This window comes from Sceloporus undulatus, chromosome 2, assembly GCF_019175285.1.
Source record: "Sceloporus undulatus isolate JIND9_A2432 ecotype Alabama chromosome 2, SceUnd_v1.1, whole genome shotgun sequence".
NCBI lineage: Eukaryota > Metazoa > Chordata > Lepidosauria > Squamata > Phrynosomatidae > Sceloporus > Sceloporus undulatus.
This window is the reverse complement of record NC_056523.1, coordinates 290,179,788-290,202,522: the sequence shown is the minus strand read 5'-3', so window position 1 is coordinate 290,202,522 and position 22,735 is coordinate 290,179,788. Positions and strand designations below refer to the sequence as shown.

The following is a 22,735-nucleotide window of genomic DNA, read 5'->3' as shown; positions in this document are numbered from 1 at the left end:
TTTTTTGCTCCGCGCGGGAGCCGCGCGGTTTGGCTGCTGCGGCTCCCGTGCGGAGCAAATGGCACCGGCGGGAGACTGCCTCAAAGCGGTGGTCTGCATCCCACCTTATAAAAGACTGTACTGAGAAACAGTTGAAGTTTTGTGGCAAGAGATGAGCCATGTTCCTTGAGTCGTGTAGCTGCTTAAAAACCAATATAGAATGAGTTCTGATGGGATATATAGTTCACTTCATCAGTTCTGTTTACTGATGGCACAGAATTTTGTTTGTTTGTTTGGTAGAAAACAGTCAACTTGAATGTATGAACTGGTTCTTAAATTGGGAATAATATGTGGGTTTGTTTCCTGGTGTGAAATGTCACACAAACAGTCAAATTCAAGTGGAGATTTAGTTGCTGTTCCTTCAGTTTGTTCAGGAATCTTTAAAAAAAACGTTTATAAAAAAAATGCTATTCCAATTATTATCTCTATCCATCTTCTGAGTCTGTTTTTACTTTATTTATATTTTAGAGGAGAGGAAGGAGGATCCTCTTTTACTTCTAATGTTTGCTGTGTGATAAAATTGGCTGCTTTGTAGGAGACATGAAAACGTATTGGCTAAAATGTTTTTATCCGTGAGCCCTGTGATTGTGTTCTTGGAGACAAACTATATGTTAACAGTTCACACACGCAATAGTCTACTCACACACTTTTTCTTCTAGCTTTGGGAAACAGTATTTTAATACAGAGAAAAAGAAGGTCTGGGGGCACTTAATCTTGCCTTGTTCCTCTGTGTGTTCATTTTCTCTCTTAAACTGGTCTTGTTTTGTTACTGTTTTCTTGACTCCACTTGCATCTCATTTTCCTCCAGGGAGCTCAAAGTGGTGTACAAAGTGCTAATCCCTATCGTTAACCTTACAACAGCTTTGTGAAACAAGTTAGGCTGAACATTAGTGACTGGCCTAAAGTACACACAGTGAGCTTCAAGGCTTATGAGAGGTTTGAATGCAGATTTCTCAAGTTCTAGTCCAGTGTTCTAACCACTACACTATTCTGTGTGACTTGGACTTTGAAAGGCTTATGTATCCATCTCTTGCTTTCAATGAATTCCTTCAAGTGGCCTTGTTTTTCTTTTTAAGAGAGGAGGGCGTATTGTGTGCCTGCAACAAGCAACATTGTTGTTGTGTGCTTTCAGATTGTTTCCAACTTGATCCTAAAGCAAATTTACAAGGTTTTCTTGGCACGATTTGTTTTGTTGTTTTTTTTTTGGGGGGGGGATGCCTTTCCTTTCTCTGAAACTGAGAGAATGTGTCTTGTTTAAGGTCACCCAGTGGGTTTCCATGGCCAAGTGGGGCTTCAAATCTTGGTCTTCAGAGTCCTAATCCAGTGCTCAAACCACTAACCAGCAGCTAGCTCCTGTGAATTATCATAGACATCTCAAAGCTGCTCTTAGAAAGCCTGAACATTTGTAATCCATAAGGCTATGCAAATTAAGCATCTTATTTTCTTTAGCTTTGTCTGCCCCCCCCCCTTTTTTTAAAGATTCCCAAAGCAGTAGTCAACATTAAAAAGAATGTACATATCAACAAAAGCATTTGTTGCACCCTGTTTATTCCTTCTTACCCTCCCTGGGTGACATAGAAGCTCTGGTGCCTGACTCTGGCATCCAGGGTTTCCAGTCAGTATGCTTATTGAGCTGTACATCTAGTTTTACAGGGGAGTTTTGAGAAAACTGTAAAGGAGACAGCAGCAGCATTCTCTTAACATATAAAGAAAATGAAGATACTCGGGATACAAAATTCTGTGCCTGGTTAATACTTGGATGGGCCAGATGCAGAATAATAAATTGTAAAGGGTCCCTTCTACATTAAAATTGTGTTTATTAATTTAGATCATGCTCCAGTGAGCTCAGGGGAACCTGTGTGGTTCTTCCCTTCCCCCTTGTGAAGTAAGTTAGGCTGAGAGAGAATGACTGGGCCAAGCTCATCTAGTGAGTTTTGGACAGGATCTCAGAAGTCTTAATGCAACACTCCAGCCATTGCATCATGTTCACCCTCTCTAGTCCTCCAAGAAATGTTTTGGGACAATATTGTTGGCCTCTTAAGAAATTGCTACCCATTCTAATATGCCTTGAACCCCAGACCTTAAGGTATACTCCAAAATATCAAGATCTAAAAGTCTTTGGAGATGAAGCTTACCTTGACTGTAGTGTGATTCTCTAGGTGTTAATTTAAGAAATGAAGCAGTTCTGGATTTGCAGATAAATGCAGAGGTTTAAATTAGGCTGTCTTGAGAACACTTTAAAAGCAGAATAACAAGTGTAAGGGAAGCAGAGTAAAGGTTACTGTTGGGCTTTGACCAATAATAACCTTAAGCAGTGTAATCTTGTCTTCTTACTACCGCCATCTAGTGGCCACTAAAGTTTATTACATGTAATTTTTAATCTCCAGATTTCTAGCTCTGTCATCTCGTGTACAGTCAGCCCTCCAGATTTGTGGCTTTGATTTATTTGTAGATTTGATTATTTGTGGTTTTGATTCATTTGTCCTCTCCAGTAATCTCTAGGTCCTCCAGCACAACTCTGCCTGGCGTTGAGCATAGATTTGTGCTGGATAAACTAGAACAGTGATGGTGAACCTTTTACAGACCGAGTGCCCAAACTGCAACCCAGACCCCACTTATTTATTGCGAAGTGCCACATCTCTCTGGCTTTCTAGTAAGAAACTCTGGCAAACTCTGTGCTAAGGCAACAGCATGTGTACCCACAGAGAGGGCTCTGAGTGCCACCTCTGGCACGCATGCCATAGGTTCGCCATCACTGAACTAGAAGTTCTTAGAGAAAACACTTCTCTAAGCCTTTGTAGGTCCTCCAGCATGGTTCTGTGATCAACCCCTGGCAGATGCTGACCATAGACCTGCACTGGAGGATCTGGAGATTCCTAGAGAAGTGTTCTCTCAAGTAAAAAGAATAGTGGTTTTTTATTTGCATTTTCCCCACATTCACAGGGATCCTTCTCCCCAAACCCCAATGAATGTGAAGGGACCACTGTAATGTGTAGTCATATAGCCTAGCGCCAGGGAATTCAGGAAGAAAAGTATATGCTTTGTAGACTATAGCAAAGCCTTTGACTACATAGATAATGAATAACTATGGATTGATCTTAAAGAAATGGGTTTGCTATTACATTTGATTGTCTGGATGCATAACCTGTACTTTGGCTACCATTAAAACAAAATGCAGAGAAACAAATTGGTTCCCAGTCGGAAAGGGGCTTAGACAACCCCATCACCCTATTAGTTCAATTTGTATGTAGAAAATATATCTAGTGCAAGTTAATGCTCAGATGAAGTAGCAGTGAAAATTGAAGAAAAGAACAATGTAAGATATGCAGATGACACCATACTACTAGCAAAAAACAACAAAGACTTGGAACAGTTAGTAATGACAGTCAAAGAAGAAAGTGTTAAGGCAGACCTACTGTTGAACATTTAGGAAAATAAAAATAACGACCACAGAAGTTGTACATAAATCCAATGTAGTTGATGGGGAAACTGAAAGTTAAAGATTTCCTGTACCTTGGATCAGTCATTGATCAGAACGGAGACTACAGTAAAGGAACTGGAAAAAGACTAAGACCAGGAAGGAGAGCTGTGAAAGAACTAGACAAAATCCTTAAGTGCAAAGATCTGTGACTGAACACTAAAGTTAAAATAGTCCAAGCCATCATATTTCCCATCACCATGTGTGGAACTGAGAACTAGACAGTGAAGAATCAACTCATTTGAGTTGTGATGCTGGAGAAGAGTGATGAGGATACCAGCCAAAAGGACAAACAAATGGGCCCTAGAACAGATCAAGCTTGAACTCTCCATGAAAGTCAAGATGACTAAATTGAGGCTATTGTACTTCATGACTTACTAGAAAAGATGATAATGCTAGGAAAAGTGAAGGACAGTAGAAGAGAGGAAGCCTTAGAATAGATGGATAGACTCAATCAAGGAGGCTACAGCCCTAGGCCTGCAAGACCAGAATAGAGCAGTAGAGGGCAGTGGGTCTTGGAGATGCCTCATTCACAAGGTCACCATGAGTCAAAGCTTACTCAAGGGCAGTAAACAGCAGTAGCAGATAGTGCCTAAGTGGAGTAAATATAATTATTGTAGACTAAAGGTGGATTCATTAAAATGTGTGTGTGGGGGTGCAAAATAAGCAGACAACACTGCTAACATTGTATATAAGTAAACCAGCTTCCTAAGAGCTGTAACGAAATAAACCATGATTTTTACTCGTAAGTTAAAACATAGGAAGCTGCCTTATACTGAATTGGGCCATTGTCCATCTAGTCTAGTGTTATCCATTCTGGCTGGTAGCAGCTCTCCAAGGTCATTTTGCTAGAGATTTTCCCAAGTGTCTCCCAACCAAGTACTATTCAGGCCTGACCCTACTTAGAATTCACAAAAGATGTGAAGTTTAGTCTTTGACATACTGAGTCTGAGATGACGACAGAGGTTCTGAAGATAAATCTGTGAGAAAGGCAGTTGGAGTTGTGAGGTTGGAGTGTGAGGGACACTTCAGGAGTCTAGAGATAAAGCTGAGTGCCAGTTATATACAGAATTGATGCTAGGGATGAATTGTATGTTGTAATGGCAGTCCTTAGAAAGGATAGAAACATGGGAGGAGAGGACAGGGTCCAGAGGAAGCCATTGCATTAGATTAGAACAGCCTTTCTCAAATAGTGGGGCGGGCCCCCCCAGGGGGGGGCGCGAGGCTCTGTTATGCAGAGGTGTACTTATAACAATTTTATAGACAAATGATACTATTTAAAGTTGCGCGGGGGGCGCAAAATGTTTTCTTCTTCCTAGGGGGGGCATGACAGAAAATAATTGAGAAGCACTGGATTAGAAGAAGATGTCACTGAAGGAGAAATAGGTAGAAAGAGTAGAGTGCGTCCAGATTAGAAGGAAGAAACTGAAAAAATTCTATAGCAGGGTAGGCAAACACTCTGTTGTACATGGGAGAATCTGTCTGGATTATTAGTACAAAAGCTGACATTGCTAAGAGGACATTGCTAGAAAAGAAAAAAACTTAGCCAGGCATAAAGATTTGACATGAGAATTGAGAGGGAGCCAAGTGGGTGACATAAAAAGAAAGATAAAGCAAAACATGAGGGTTCCTACAATTTGTATTCCACTCACTGCACTCCAGTAACTCTTAAGATATAAGGTGTGCTTTCCATTATGAAATCTAAAAGTTTCTATGCTTCATCTTAACCTGTCTATTCCTTTGACAGTTGACTATCTTTTTCCCCCCAGTTTTTCACAATTCGATTCTTAGCTGAATCTTCTGTCAGATTACTTCTTTGATACTTACACTTCTTTCCTCCTCCACACCCCTCTAAGCCTGCCTTTTATGTAGGGAATTTGGTTTATTTCTATAATCTCCAATTGCAATAATAATGCAGTGTTAAATACTTGTAACAGTATTTGCCCACATGCATCTCTTCTTTCCCACTATTTGTTATCTTTCTGTTTGTTTTAGTTTGGTAGCTGTTTCTGCATAATTAGTTCTGTAAACTGTCACATGCATTGCCAATGCTGTATAACAGTTGGTAGTACGGTACTATTTATTTTCATGCAACCTAATACTTTTTTATTTACAGTATTTGATTTGTATCCTGCCTTATTCAGGATGCAATGCGGCAAATGCTTTGCAGTAATTTATTTGGAAACAGAACAGAAATAGTGCTAAATTCTGCAGATCTAACAGGCAGGGTACACTTCCCCCTTATGTGCTGGTCTTAGAAGAAACATTTCTGATATATATGAAGCACAGACTCCACCTAGTGGGCACTTCAACTTTTTCTCAAAGGCAGTTAGAAAGCAATCTTCAAAGTTCCTCCAAAAGAGCAGATTTTGGTGCCAAAATTAACTATTTTGACATCACCCATCAGCAAGTCAAGGGTAAAACTTAGGGGCATGCAACAAAGGATGTAAAAGACAAAGCAAAGGGGAAAAATCCTTAAGATCTTACAAAATTCCAACAGTCATAATTGTTTGTACTCACCCTAAAGGCTGGGAGAATGAGGAGGAAACTAAATGGTGGATGTGTGAGGAAGGAATGGGTGGGGGCTAAGAAAACACTTATATATCATTCAGGCTAGATTCAGTATGGGGTTCCTTGGATTGTGGAGAGCCAAAAGCATCTATGTCATCTAAAGGGACCAATCGTGCCTAGCTGCCAACACCACTCCTGTCCAGGAATTCAAAATAGCCTTTTCCCACTCTACTTAGTGAAGATAACGGTTCCTTTTTTCGTAAAATTAAGGCACAGTATTAACTCTTTAAAAAAAATGGAACCATCCGCTTCTGAGTAGAGTGGCAAAAAGTGAGAGCTTAGAACCTAAAAGAAGCATCAACCCCCTCTACTCTCTTGGCACTCTTTTGAGGGGAAGTGCCCAAGAGCCACAGCCACTGCCATTTTTCCACCCAGAAAGACCAGAAGTGGCACCATGACATTTCTCTTTGTTATGTTTCTGTACTTTCATTTGGGTTGTGAGAGTGATCTGACTGCAACATCTGTCATCCCATTGTTCACAAGGGTTGATTCAGCTGATTTGGCTGGATAGGCAGGAGTCCTCATTTCTGATGGCTTTCTGACACCTGCTATGTCACGGAATAGAAGGGCCAAACCCTGGTCTTGTCCTATCCTGAACTGTAAGATGGGTTATTGTAATAGAGGAGAAGTGGAGATAAATATTAACTGATCTCTATACTCCCACTCTCACTATCTTTCGAAACAGTTAACTATCGAATAAGAACAATGTTGATAGCTTAAGTTAGTAATGGTGAACCTTTTCGAGGCCGAGTGCCCAAACTGCAACCCAAAACCCACTTATTTATTGCAAAGTGCCATGTCCCTCTGACTTTCTAGTAACAAATTCTGGTAAACTCTGTGCTGGGAAGATGGCACATGTGCCCACAGAGTAGAGCTCTGAGTGCCACCTCTGGCATGTGTGCCATAGGTTTGCCATCACTGGCTTAAGTTGTACGGAGATAGATAATAATGTCCATCAAATCAATTAATAACTCTATCCTCCATATATTGATACTATTGATATTATTGTCATCACAGTCATTAATGGGAAATGACGAGAGTGGGAAGGGAAGCAAAGCTGTGGATGGGAGAAACTACAAGATTATGGATTTAGGCAGTGGTGCACCAATTGCGGTAGTGTGAGGCAATGGGAGATATAGCGATTACAGGGTGGAAATGAAATGTAAGGGAATACAGGAACGATGCCTGAAATCTATCCCATCTTCCATCCACCCTGTTAGCCCAAAAGAACTGAGGGTTGGCCCAACCATACCACAGATCCTTACCTTGCTCCTTTGCAATGCCAGGTTGGTGAGGAACAAATCTCATATAATCTATGATTTGTTGGAAGAGGAGAATGCAGACCTGGCCTGTTTTATGGAAACCTGGCTGGGGGAGGATAGCAATGTGACCTGGGCTAAAGCTCTCCCAGCTGGGTATACCATTAAGGAACAGGTAAGGGAAAATAGGCGAGGGGGCGGAGTTGCCTTAGTCCACAAAAGCATTGTCACTTTGACCAGGAAACCTATCTGGAAAACAGGTCATATTGACCCTGAAGGCTAGGGACAGTCTGGGGATTCTGTTGATCTACCGTCCACCCCGTTGCCCAACAGACTACCTGGCCGAGCTGACACAACTGGTCTTGGAGCTGGTGTTGGAGTCTCCCAGGCTTTTGGTCCTGGGAGACCTCAACATCCCCTTCGGGTCTGGCTTATTGGAACTGACAGGTGCAGCTCGGGAGTTCATGACTTCTATAACAGCCATGGGCCTATCCCAATTGGCCTCAGGGCCAACACATTATGCAGGTAATACACTCGATGTAGTCTTTAGTATGGATCAGGGATGTCTGTGGGCAGAGGTGATTTGCACCAGTGCTCTTTCATGGATGGACCATTTCTTGGTCAAAGTGGGACTGAAGGCTACCACCCACATCGCCCTTGGGGGTTGAGTACCTATTAGAATATATATATATATATATATATATATATATATATATATATATATATAATTTTTTATTTATATCTCCTGCTTCTCCCCTCAGATCAAAGCAGGATTACAGCAATAAAAACATCATAAAATACAAAATACATCAATCAGAAATAAAAAGGGAAGAGTTGTTACAGTATTGCTCACAGTCGTAAAAAGCTAGTCATCGTATTCAGATGTTCAAAATCAGATTAGAGGAGATCCGTTGGATAGGCCTGCCTATCCTGGTCCACCCTCGAAGGCTGATGGAACTGGTAAAGTTCCAGGAAGCCCTAGAGGGTTTTATGGTTGGGAATGACGGCAATTCTGTCAAAGCTTTGGTTGATACCTGGAATGACGACCTTACCAAGGCCATAGACACTATCACTCCCAAGTGTCCTTTCCAGCCCACTTCAAATAAGAAACCATGGTACACTCAAGATCTTTGTAAAATGAAGCGGACTACACAACAGCTAGAGCGCTGCTGGCAGAAACATCAACTTTTATCTGATAAGACACGCCATAGAGATTTCTTGAAGTGCTATGGAGTGGCACTGGATACAGCAAAGAACTTTTTATGCTGTACGCATTGCATCTGCAAGGTCTCGCCCAGCAGAGCTGATCGGGGTGGTTAAAGAGCTAACTACACTGCCTCCCGCCCTGAACCTGTTTTTGGAACCAACTAAAGCCTGCTGTGATGCATTTAATGACTTTTCACAGATAAAATCTCTCAGATAAGAGCTGATCTGGACGCGGGCATTAAAACAGAGACGGTAAGAGAGATGTCCAGTGACTGCGTGGACTATGTTAAACTAGGTCATTTTGAGTTTGTAAATACTGATGAAGCAGACAAGCCCCTTGGAAGTGTAAGGAGGACAACATGCCCCATCGATCCCTGCCAGTCATGGTTAACCGGCCAGGGAGGTGATGCAGTGAAAACACTACTACGATCTGTAATTAATGCATCCTTTAGAGAGGGTAAATTTGCAGACCAACTAAAACAAGTGGTGGTAAAACTGCTTTTGAAAAAACCCTCCCTAGATCCCCTGGTAAGAAATAATTACAGTCCAGTCTCCCTTTTACCATTCTTGGGCAAAGTGATCGAGAGGGCAGTTGCTTTCCAACTCCAAGTTGCCTTGGAGGAAGCCGATTATCTGGACCCATTTCAACCTGGCTTCAGGGTGGGATACAGAGTTCAGACTGCCTTGGTCACCTTTGTCGATGTTCTCTGTCTGGGCATCGACAGGGGAAGTGGAACCCTGTTGGTACTCTTGGACATCTCAGCGGCCTTCGATACCATGGTATCCTTTAGGAATGCCTGAGGGAGTTAGGTATTGGAGGCACTGCACTCCAGTGGCTCCATTCCTACCTCTCAGGCAGATTCCAGATGGTGATGCTGGTGGATAGCTGCTCTTCTAAAAGAGAGCTGACATCTGGCGTCCCATTTACATGAAGCCGTTGGGCGAGATCATCCAAAGACATGGGGCGTAGTGTTATTAGTATGCTGATGACACCCAAATTTATTTCTCTATGTCTCCGACTGCTGCAATGACTAAGGATGGCATCTCGGATGCCTGCCTTGAGTAGGTAATGGGCTGGATGAGGGAAAACAAGCTCAAGCTGAATCCAGAGAAAACAGAGGTACTTGCAATAGGTACCTCAAGTCCGAGGATGGAGATTTATCAACCAGTCCTGGACAGGGTCACACTTCCCCTAAAGGATGAAGATTGCAGTTTGGGAGTACTCCTGGACTCGTTGCTACAATTGTCATCTCAAGTGGATGCGACGGCCAGGAGTGCTTGGTACCAACTTCGGCTGATACGCCAGCTGCATCCCTACCTGGACCAAAAGGACCTTGAAGCAGTGGCACATGCACTGGAATCTCTCGTTTAGATTTCTGTTATGCACGCTACATGGGGCTACCTCTACCAAGTTCAGAAGGTTCAATTGGTTCAAAATGCAGCAGCCAGATTGGTCACTGGAACATTTAGGTCTGACCATATAATACCAGTACTAAAATCTCTTCATTGGCTGCCAATTACCTTCCGGGTGCAGTACAAAGTGTTGGTCATTACCTTTAAAGCCATGCAGGGCTTGGGCCCGAATTACTTGAGGGAACGCCTCTCCCTACACAATTCGCTCCGCACTCTCATAACATCCGGGAAGCAGCTATTGGAATATGCTAAGACGAGATTAATAACAACTTCCCACAGAGCATTTACTGACGTAGCCCCCAAACTGTGGAACAACTTGCCAGAGGAGAGCCGTCTTATTTCCACCTTAGATGCCTTTAAGAAGGTACTTAAGAAGGATCTCTTCCGGCAGGCCTATCCACCCAATCTGCTATAAGAAAGTTAGAAATACTCCACCTCTATTTGTAATGATAGGTATTTTAAATGACGATTTAGCCAATACATTGTATTGGTAATGGTATATTGCTTTATTGAGTGTATTTTATATGACATTGTAGTTTTAATCTTGTAATTGTTGTTTTTATTGTTGTAATCCCACCTCGATCTGCAGAGAGAGGTGGGAAATATAAATAAAATTATTATTATTATTATTATTATTATTATTATTATTATTATTATGATGTCCCTTCTGATTCTGCACACTCATTGGAAGAGGACAACTATCTCAGATAGAAGTGTATTCACTTTTATTTCTTTTTATGCTCTCTGTGGTCTGAATTCTGTTGTTAGTTCCAACTAAAGTAGACAAATTGAATCAGGTTTATCTACATGTTGACTCAACAACTGGTTTGCTGGGTCTACTCTAATTGGAATTCACCAGCAGGAAGCAGACTTACATTGGTGAGGTGTGACTCAAGCAAAGAGGTATATCACATTGAAACACTCAGTATGGAATTAATAGCTGGTATCTCTAGTGTGTTTATTCTGCTACTTTGCCATTTCTAGGAGTGGCTTTATAATCAGAAAGGAGTAAGGACTTGCTTGTAAACTCTTTTACTATGAGTAGGGTAGGCTAAGAAATAGGTATTTCAGTGGGTGAGTGTTTTTATGTTTCATAAGGGGTTAAAATTAATGCATCTAAATGTGGGAATAAGTGCGCAGTAGCAAATGATGCTTCCTGTGAGCCTGTGCCTGTTCTCCTAAACATTACTGACCCACTTAAGGAAATCCCTATCAGACAAATGAGTCAGCTGTGAAGATCTGATTTGAGATGGAGTACACTTAGCTATTGTGCTGCTAAATGCTCATTTAGTACTGACACCATCGCCTCCACCAGCAAAATATTGCACAAGGCGTAGGATCATGTGACTTCTTTTTTCCTCTCGACTGCCAGCCTATGAAAAAGCTTTTTGAAAAGAATAATGGAGTCTATTCAGAGATGCAGAAAGCTGATGAAGATGTTGCAGTGTACTTACATTGTCAGTTCTTAGTGTAGTTTTGAGGCTACACTCCATGCATGGATATATGATAAAATGGCTTCTGGATGTGCAGCATGGTAACTAGCATTAGTGTGTTTAATGTTATGTACTGATTAGTACAGCCTTTTGCAAATAATTTCAAGTTGGTAACTATCAGCTTTGCATTAAGTAGACTGGCTGCTTCTGTTTTAGCAGACTGGAATATTCCTACTTTGGGATGGAAATACTTGTATCAACATTTTTCTTCTTGATTATAACGGAGTGATTTCTGCAGTGAATTACTAATGATCTCCTCTGCAAGTCATAAAAAGTGCGGCACTCATCTGCTCTGGCTTAGATGTTGCAGTAACAGAATGGTGGGGCTTTGCATGCTGCTTGCGTGTATTGTTTTTCTCTCTGCATGCTTCTTGCAAGTAATGTTTGTTTCTCTGTGCACCAGTAATATTCTGTGCTTTTCTCCTTTTTGATATGAAACTGCCAGACCATGGATTTAGCCCCCCACCCCATCCTTTGTGGTAAATAAAACATAATACTGCCTTCATAATTCTCTGTCTCAGAATATGCAGATATTGACACTTTCTTAAGATAGCCTCCTGGGTGGATTTAGTAGCAGATACTGTGTGCTGTATAGAGCTCTTCAATTTTTAACAAGTTTTCTAGTATACCAGCCTGAAAATATCTTTATGAATACTATTTAACACAGATAAACATGTTAATTTGAAAGTACACACACAGAGGCATATCTATACTTTTGAATGTTGAACTGAACTGGACTGTGTAAATGCCCATGATTATGAAAAGAAAACAATAAGGCACTCCCATCTTTTGTCATACATTTATTCCAAGCCAAACTGACTTCATTTTTAGGTCAGTTTGGATAAAAGCTGAGCGACAGGGTGACTATTTAAATGTTTTGGCTGTCATGTACTTTAAAAGATGTGTTTTGTGTTTGGAAGATTCTAACTGAATGCTTTCTTAAGTGTCATGTTTAGCATTACACAAAGAACTTATTTGAGTTGAAAGGAAGATTATTTATATGCATATATTTGGATTTCCTGAAATTTCCAGTGATGATGATTAACTAAATTATAGGGAACAAAAAGTAAAGAGCAAGAGGTGTATTGTTAGGCTGTTTCAAAGAAATATGCTAAATATACGTACTCCTGTTGAATTCACGCTTGGTTTTTGTTGCGTACCTTACAGTGCATTAGCTTGCATTTTGATTCAACTGGGGAAATCTTTATTTTGATTCTTTAAAGGAAAAGAGTTCCTTTTTAAAATGTAATGAGTGCTGTTCTGTTTGTGTCTTTTCGCTCCCTCTCCCCTTTTCACTGTATCAAGATTTCATTAATGTTTTAACAGAGAACCATTTTGTCTGTACAGAATCTTCGAACTAACACTCTACCGTGTGTCTTTCTGAAGATTTAACATGAATTACATTTTTCTCCTTTTAACTGGCTTCCTTCATTACTACTTATGAGCTTAAAATATACTATAAACTTTTGCAGAGCAGGGATTAGCATCATGTAGTGACTTATTCTTGCTGTTCTGAAATGATGTTTTCATAGTACAGTCGGCCCTTCTAACGCGTGGATCTGGGATCCACGCCCTCGAATATCCATGGAGAGGCTAGTTTCACTATTTCCAATGGCACGCGCACCTGGGGGCACACTCCATTCAAGCCTATGAGGCTTGAATATGCGCAAGCCTCCATTTTTAGGGGGGGGCTGGAACAGGTCCCCCGCAAAAACAGAGGGCCAGCTGTAGTTTTCCTGTTTTCAGTTGTCCATATTGAACATTCAAATATTTTAAATTTGGGACAGTTCAATAGTTTAACACATCTTTATAACTGAATAAATTATCCCATATACTAGTGTAAGAAAAATTCTCAAGAAAACTACATAATCAAACTTTCTTGAGTGGAGATATTTCTGGAGATTTTGAAGGGGGAAGGGATAGAACTTCTTGGAAAAACTGGAGGAAGATGTGTTAGTAGCATGCTAACTGAGACTGAAACTCACTTGACTTTAGAAACTTGAGAAAATGTATTATGTGTACTTTGGTTTGGGATAAACTTGCCATTTGGTATGTTAAAGGGACAGTATTTTCAGATAATACACTCGTCCCTCCACATTCGGGACTTTGACTTTTGCAAATTATTCACAGATTTTATTAATATGTTCTCTCTAGGAATATCTAGGTTCTCCTGTGTAACTCTATGGTTAGCTTTAACCAAAAGTCATACTGAAGGACCTAAAGATTCCTAGAGAGAACATACAACTATGCATTTATAGCTCCTCCAGCTCAATTCTGTGGTCAATATCTGGCAGATGTTGACCACAGAGTTGCACCAGAGAACCTTGAGATTCCTAGAGAGGTGTTCTCTCAGGTAAAAACATAATGTTTATGTTATTTGTGGTTTTTCCAAATTCACAAGGTCCTGTGCCCCTAATTACAGCAAATGTGGAGGGATGAGTGTTATTATAGATTGAATTTATCTTTTAAAATGTTTAATTTTTGCTACAAATAGAGCTACAAGGCCCCATACTGTAAGGAACACATGAACTGTAGGGAACCTTTTTGACTTTGCAAGTTTATAAGGAAGAAGCATTTAAAAAGGAAGAAACCATCAATTTAAAAAATTGTCTCCTCTAGTTCTCCGAAAAGTCAAAGAAACATAAAGCACTTATTCCCATTTAAAAAAAAAAACAGGGGGAAAAAACCCAAGATCAGGATTTGTAATGATTTGATACTGTACATGGCCTTACACTAATATTTTCCTCTTAATTTTTAGAAATAATTATGTGGGATTAAATATATGAAAACTTTATCTTAAATATTGTATTCAACATTCTAAAGTAAAACATTACATAATCAAGTTTCCCTCCACATTTTGATAATTTTTCTAGGGGGCAGAGGAAAGGCTTTAGGGGGGGAAATTCCCACCCATTAATTTTTTTCCTGAACCTTCATGTACCTTTTCCTCTGCTCACTAAGATATGATCTTTTTTCCTGAAGTTCCCTCAGAAAGAGCTGATGAGTTATGGTATTAACAGCATCATTTCAAAACTGGTGGGAGGTGGTCTCTGATAAGTGCCTAGATATACACATCCTGTCTTTAGTAGTGAAGCATTTGACTTGACAAATTACATATACAACTACTGATTATAATTCCTGTGTTAAATGCCTTGGAACACACATTAGAGATACAGTGGCTTTCCAGTCTTTTGATCTGTTCAGCAGATTCACGCCTATTATTTGAAATATCATCTTGTGTAGAGTCTCTGGTTATTCACTGTTTCCGTGTCTGGAATCCTGGTAGGCCAAGAAACTAGTTGATTGTTGGGAAGTGGCAGAAGATTACTCTTAGACAAGAATTGGAAACAAGTTCCCTTCATTATGTTGGTGTGCAGCTCCCATCAACTTAGCAGCATAAGGGATGGTAATGAGTGTTGGGAGTTACAGTCCATCAGTAGCTGGATAGCTCCATGTTCCTTGCCTCTTCTGATGTAGGCAGTGCAGAGAGAGGAAGGGCAAAAATTAGGAATGGTTAACTTTGCAGGAGTCAAAATAGCAGCACCCTCCCTCATTGTTATGATTTTGTAAATCAAATCCAAAACTAGATTATGGCATTTTACAATTTACAAGAATATTTTCCTTCTGCCATCCAATCAGATATAATTTCAGGTACTTGGTAATTGATTCCCTTGAAGCTGTATATATTTGTTTGGAGGCCATTCTTTAGATTATTATCTTGTATTGGGATATCAGTTTCAAGAAACCTCTTTAGCAGAGATTTTACTTCCATTATTTCATAATTAATGGATTTGTTCATCCTTCAGACTGAATCTGGCTATGGATCAGAATCAAGCTTGCGACGCCATGGCTCTATGGTGTCTCTCGTGTCCGGAGCAAGTGGGTACTCTGCAACATCAACCTCCTCATTCAAGGTTAGTGGTGAATAATATAGAGGCCTTGGGTAAGAGCCCGTTTAATTATGTTGTAGTAATAATTACATCAGAAAGACACTGGAGGTGCTTTGATGCAAAATGCAAAATACATAATGTAGCTTTTCACAGGATGGGAATGTATGGGATCAGGGCCATGTGCATTTACAGTGGCTGCAGAAGTAGTTGCTGAAGGCACAAGTTACTACTAGTGGAATAAATTAAGACCTAATCTAAACCATTTAGGGAAATGTTTACAATGATTTCTCTGAACTGATGTCTTTAAAAGTAGAAGAAATGTTTATGGAAAAACAGAATCAAAATTTTGATTACTCTGTTTTATTTGCATTTTTAAAAACTGAAATGTCTATATTACATGTATTCTTTAATTTTGTATTTCTTGTAACTTTGGTTGAAATCCAAGACAGTTCTATCTTTTGCAGAGGACCTTAACTAACTTTAATATCACTGACAAGTCTCAATAAACATTCTCAGTATAATAAAATAGACTAATTATGTCTTTAAAGGGTTGACCATAACAATCAATTCATAGTCTAGGTTGAATATCCCTTATCTGAAATGCCTAGGGCCAGTGTTGTTTTGTATTTTGGACTTTTTGGATTTTGGCATACCTGTATATGCATATATGTAATGAGTCTGGAGCAAGACTTGAGGAATCCAAGTGTAATGCTTGGCACAACTCCACACCTTCTGCCATTTCACAGAGGCACACATTTCTCCTCAGTGTCGCAAATACACTACAGGTATGTAGCTCAAAATGTTCTGGATTTTGGAGTACTGTGTTTTCCGGCTTATAAGGCGACTCTTGAAGTCTGCCTTATGCTCCGGAATTATACCCCAGAGACAGGCGAATGGCAAGGCCACCTCCCTGTCTCTGGAGTCCTTGCTGGGTCCTCTCCCAGCCATCCAGCACTCGTGCCAGCTGGAAGGGGCCTCTCTAGAGGTGTGAGAGGATTCTCGGCGGCTGGGCTCTTGCTGCCATTTTTTTTTTCAAAAGGCGGCGGCAGGGAAGCGGCTCCAGAGCCAGCCGGGCCGAGTAAAAGGGCTGGCCCCTTACTTCTCCGCGCCGCCGCTGCTGCCGCCGGGGATCCTCCAATCCTCCAGCGGCTTCAAAAGTCCTCCGCGGAAGCTGTCGCCAGCACCACCCAGGATCCTCCGCTCCTCCAGCAGCTTCCGCAGAGGACTTTTGAAGCCGCTGGTGGATCAAAGGATCCCCGGCGGTGGCAGCACCGCAGAGAAGTAAGGGGCCGGCCCTTTTACTCAGTCCAGCCGGCTCTGGAGCTGCTTCCCCGCCACCGCCTTTTGAACAAAATTGGCGGGAGAGCTCAGCCGCCGAGAATCCTCTCAGGCCTCCAGAGAGGCCCCCTCCAGCCGGCGCGAGACCCCCTGAGGGCAGGCCAGGGATGCTGCTGGCGGGCGACGTGGGGGGTCGTCTTATGCCCCCCATCGCCTTATACGCCGGAAAATACGGTATTTCAGTATTCCATATATGGGATACTCATCCTGTAGAGCATTGTGCAGTAGCCAACAGGTCCATACTGATTTCTTAAAGAAATGTCTTACTCCAAATTACATGTTTGCCCTGTGAGAAGTAGAAAATTGTAGTTGCATTAATTTAATAATCTTAACAATTGTTTTTAACTCCTAAATTTTCAGAAGGGTCACAGTTTGCGTGAGAAGCTTGCTGAAATGGAAACCTTCAGAGACATATTGTGTAGACAGGTTGATACGTTACAAAAATACTTTGATGCCTGTGCTGATGCTGTTTCCAAGGATGAACTTCAGAGAGATAAAGGTATTTATCTAAACCCAGTTATTTAGGCAAAATCCAGGACTTTCTGGGGTTTAGTTGGAAAATGATATCTCACAAATTGTCTTTTTAGCTGTCATAGCATGACATTATCCAGCTTTTTTCATGGCAAGGAACTGTGCTATTTTGTGCCGTATTGCTTTGTCCCTACACTGATTTGCTGTTTCAAATACCCACCTGCCTTTCCTTTAAACCTAGCAGCTTTAGTGTGTTCAGTAATTCTTGCAAGAGAAGCGGTAAAAACTACAGTTGTGGTGAGTTCATAACTCTGGCCCATGGGTCACCCAAACTGCTTTGTGGTTTCAAAATGGCCATCAGCATGAATAAACCATTTCCCTTTCTCAAGCCTTTGGATTTGTCCTTGTCTTATCTTCGTATCAAATGTACATGCAACTCACAAGTATAATAGTGTAGTAAAGAATGCACAGTTTTTCTACCAAGAAGCTGTATCCATATGAGAAAGGAAATTCTGAAAAATCCTCTGTTCAGTTTTGTAGTATAAAAAAACTGCTTTGCTTACAGATATTAGTTTTCCAATAAAGTTTTTTTTCACCTACTGTTCTTGGCATTTTGTGACGTTAGACACATTAGTAATTGGTTTCTCTTTTCATTGCAGTTGTAGAAGACGATGAGGATGATTTTCCTACAACACGCTCTGATGGAGATTTTTTACATAATAGTAATGGTAGTAAAGAAAAATGTAAGTATACTTGAATTCAATTATGATTAAAATGTTCAGAAGGTATATGATTATTTTTAAGTACTTACCATAAAAAGAAACAGCAAAAAAAAATGGATTCTTTCTTTTTTTGCAAAGCATGTTCATTTTGGGACTAGCCTGATTGTGTCTAGTCACAGCTAATGCTTATTTTAAAACATGTTAACACTATGGACGCTTACAGTGCATTGAATTTATTTTTCCTCAATAAGACACACTATGGCTTATTTTCAGGGCATGTCTTATTTTTATTAAGTATGGTACAACAATCTACATTTATTCAAATATCATTGTCATCTTCTTCTGGAACATCGGCATAACTCTTCAAATCTGGAATTCCATCCTGAATTTCTTCCAACTTCATTTCCTTTAGAACCATTGGCCCCAATCTTTCAGTTCCCTTCCCACCCCCTTCCGTTCCGCACCGGGCCCATCACTATGTCTTATTTTTAGGGTATGGCTTATATTGCGCAAATGCTTAGAAATCCTGCTATGGCTTATTTTATGGGTATGTCTTATTTTCGGGGAAACAGGGTATCTACTCATATGTGAATAGGATTTGTGTCTAGGCAAGTGGGTACAAGACTGTAATAATTACAGGAAAAGTGATCTCATCTCAACATTAGGAAGAACTTTGTGACAATAAGAGCTGTTTGACAGTGGAGCATACTACCTCGTAGTATGATGGAGTCTCCTCCTTTGGAGGTTTTTTAGCAGAGGCTGGATGGCCACCTGCCAGGAGTGTTTTGATTGTGTATTCCTGCATGGCAGGCGTTTGGACTGGATGGCCTTTGTGGTCTCTTCCAACTCCATGATTCTAATTAAGTTCAGTACTCTTTTGTGTAATGATGCTGCTTGTAAGTGACAGAACCAACCATTAAACTGTTCTCATTGCCAGTTTTGGGGGTTTTTTATTTAATCTTTATGGCTTCACTATTTAAACCATGGTTTGTTACTTGCTGTTGAGGTGGCAACTATGTATGTAGCTTGGTTTATTTTCAGATTAGCATTTTTAACAATAAAAGTACCATAACAATACAACAAAAGCAGAGTAGATTAATTAAACATAAACTTCACATAAAACAGCATATACTTAACATTCATATGTTAACATCTAATTTCCTTTTGGTGTATTTCCCAGCCATTTCACAGCTTTTGCTGATTCCATAAGAACAGAACTGCTTGATTTTTGACATGATGATTGCCACCTTCTACTGTAAAGAAGGTTTCTTGGTATACAAAGTAATTAGAGGGGAAATCTGATATGACCTTAATTGTAGCTTTAGTACCTGTTCTGGGAAATCCTTTTTGGATGCAGAAGTTGCCATAAAAAGCACCATTGCTAATAGTCCATCCTTACAAATGGTGGTTAAGCATGTGATGGAAACTAAATTCTTATGCAGTACTATCTGGAATGGGCAGTGAACAAGGAGTTAGAATGTTATTGGTCTGGCTTTCAGCTAGACAGAAAGCCTGGTCAGAAAATAGGAAAGTATAACCTTGATGATTCTCCTTGACCTCTTAATAGCTCTGTAACATTGACTGTGACATGCTTCTGGACTGTTTGACTAGCTTGGGGAAGGAAAGCTACTCTCACACAGTAAACCGACAAAAGATTTGCTTTTAGAATATCCATCATAGATCAGATGGTTCCAATAAATGTGAAGTCAAAGGCTTTCATGGCCAGCATCCATAGTTTTTTGTGGCTTTATCGGGCTATATGGCCATGTTCTAGAAGAGTTTATTCCTGACGTTTCGCCAGCATCTGTGGCTGGCCTCTTCAAAGAATGCTTGCCTGGAAAGGAGTTGGCTATATATATACTGTGTGACCTGGGAAGGCAGGAGTGATTTGCATGTGTATTGTTCTGTTGCTAATGGCAGGCCTCAGGGTGGGAGGGTCTGCAAAAGAGGAGGATTAGTGTCTGCTTGATTAGTGCTCATTGTCTGCTAGGAAACCCCTGACCCTGGGAGATTTCTCATTTGCATTTGTTGAATCTTGATTTTGCTATTTTTCAGGACTGGTAGCCCAACCTTGTTCACTTTAAGGGTTTCTTCTTTCCTGTTGAAATTGTCCAGGTGTTTCTGGATTTCAATGGCTTCCCTGTGCATCCTGACATGGTAGTAGTGGTTGGCATGGTCCAGAATTTCAGTGTTTTCAAGCAGTATTTTATGCCCAGGATGGTTTGTAACATGTTCTGCTACAGCTGATTTTTCTCGCTGACCCAGTCTGCATTCCAATAAATGTTTGTACTCCAATAATAAATCTATGTATTGACCTTTTGTGCATGAAGCAAAACAACAACTTGAATCTTGTTAAGTTTGTGTACCATTAAAGGGAAGGGGGATCATCTCTATAAAGAAAGGTAATAATTACAAGTTCTACATGGAATGTGTTCCCACTGGATAAATTTCTTAAATGAAAAATGAGATAGGACAACATGGTAGTGACTAATTACAGTGTGTCATATTTAAATAAAAGCAACCTCATGACTTGACTGCACAAAATTATGCACTGTGCTAAATTAACTGTCATTTTGAATTTTCCCTTTTTCTCATTAGTATTATCAGCTACATTTCAGACTCTTTGCTTGAATATATCAAATTTGAAAACAACTCAGCTACTTGATTTAGATTTTTGTCCTTTTTTCTTTTTCTTTTGTTTACTGGACCTCAGTATGGGTCCTTGCCCCCCCCCCCTCATGTGCCTAAAAAGGCATGGAAAATGTACCCTTGCCATTTTTTCCCCTTTCAGGTGATGTGTTGAATTCATTCTAAAACATTTACCTTTCTAAAAAGGTGCCAGTAGTGTAAATTGTGCAGCTGCTCTATGGACATCTGTTTTCTTTAGTTCCGCTGATAGTTTGCTCTAATACATTGCTCTACCCCAGACTCTGGAAGCCCACATTAATTTTTAATTGGGAAATTATTTTTGAGGTGAACTATGCCATTGTTAGCCAAACCTTAGATTTTCATATAAAGAGCAAAAGGACAAAGTACACTTGAAAATTTGTCACATAGTTTGGTCTGCCATAGATGGATTTTTTAAAACCATCACTAGCATGTAGATGAATGATGGCTTTAAGCTAAATCAAAACCATTATATGAGTGGGGTCAAAAGTGTTAACCTTGCCATAGGCTTGACAGACTAAATATCCCCTGTCCAGTGCCAGCTATTAGTAATGAGAGCAGAGCTCATTCTGTATGGCTGCTATTCATAACTGGACTTCCATGGAACAGGGGAAAGAATTAATCTTGGTGTTATTCTTTATTCTCGCCCACAACCCGTATTTGTTGTTGTTAACCACCTTCGAGTTGATTTCAACTTATGGCAACCCCTGTGGATGAGATATATCCAAGAAGCCCTGTCCTCCACTACTCTTCCCAGTTTCTGCAACTACCTTTCTGAGTAGTTGCTCTAGGTCTCCCAGTGTTTTCTGCTAATAGTATAGTGTCTGCATATCTTAGATCGTTGATGTTCCTTTCTCATACTTTCACTCCTCCTTCTTCTGTGTCCAAGCCTGCTCTTTGTGTAATATGTTCTGCATAGAGGTTGAAAAGATAAGGTGAAAGGATGCATCTTTGTCTGACCCATCCCATATAGATGCTCCTTATTTTATTGTTGTTTTAAAATCAGCTACATAAGGCTAAGTGTTTTACCTAATTTGACTCTTCCATTGAGAACTCCACCAGAAATATACAGGGTGTATTTGCACAGTGTAAGACATGCTTAAGCTGTTTCTTGCTCAAACCATAAATTGCATGGCAGGTAATCCAACAAATCATGGCTTGCCTTCCCCATTTCTGATTTGTTTTTCTTTGGCTCTTATTATCAGTTCCTGTTTCAGGGTGGGAAGCTAGGAAAGCAAACCAGGGACAAACCACAGCTGCAAGTTTAGTAGTCACAGCAAGTCGCAATTTGAACAAGTCGAAATTTGTAAACCAAAAACAAACCCTGGGTTTGTGACAGGTAATAGGCTATGGCCTATTAGTAGAAGGGGCTTGGGATACTACAGCAAACAGATTTCAACAAAACATATAATGACTTGTATGTTTGAATTCATTCAAAGTGTGCTACCAATTCAAAGTGTGATCCTAAAGCTCCCAATGAGCATTGGCTCCCTTGTTCACTCTATCTTTAGAGGAACTTTGACATATACATGTACACCAGTTCTCCCTGCTGTTGCAAAGAAAAAAGACCATGATCCACACTTTTTGACACAAGCCTGAAGCCACAGCTAACAGCTGAAATCATATCTATTTAAAAGCCTCGTAAACAATTAATAAAAATAGAGTGAAAACTCCATCTTGATCCATCTCCTTGCTTTATGTCTCTCTCAGCCATTCTCTGTCCATTTCCTCCTCAGATATTTGAGAGTGGGTACAAGGAGGGTACAAAGTGTCATGTAGCAGAAGAATTGAGGAAGGTGTTACATTTGAAAACTCAGTTTGTAAAATGACCTGAAGTACTCCCAGTAATAGGTGATATTTTTCTGTCTGGCCATTTAACTTATAAAAACAAATGCTACATCTTGAAATTTTAGCTAGTCTGTGTGATTCATAAGAAGATTTCCTAACTACTAAAGGAAATCTTGGATATTTTATGGGGTTGCTTAAATTAAACTGATTGTTTGAGCTGAACTTTCCAGATTTAACACTTCTCATCCTAAAGTAAGTGTAGATCTGGAATGTTACATTGATCTTAGGACAGAAGAAAGACTCAATGTGCTTATTTCCAGCAGACTCCAATAATACATGTACCACAATCTTATGAACCTTACATTGACTGCCATGATACAGTGCTGTATGACAGCTAGGT

The 22,735-nt window shown here is 40.3% G+C and overlaps 1 protein-coding gene across 2 annotated transcripts in view; it reads left to right on the top strand.

The window, feature by feature from the left end:
- Positions 1-22,735, top strand: part of CERT1 (ceramide transporter 1) — a 93,781-nt gene that overhangs the window by 50,401 nt on the left and 20,645 nt on the right. For both annotated transcript variants that reach the window (XM_042453201.1, XM_042453200.1), the window contains exons 4-6: positions 15,266-15,373; positions 17,048-17,186; positions 17,818-17,901. In XM_042453201.1, coding sequence (XP_042309135.1) covers positions 15,266-15,373; positions 17,048-17,186; positions 17,818-17,901 — 331 coding nt within the window. The remainder of the gene's footprint in view (positions 1-15,265; positions 15,374-17,047; positions 17,187-17,817; positions 17,902-22,735) is intronic.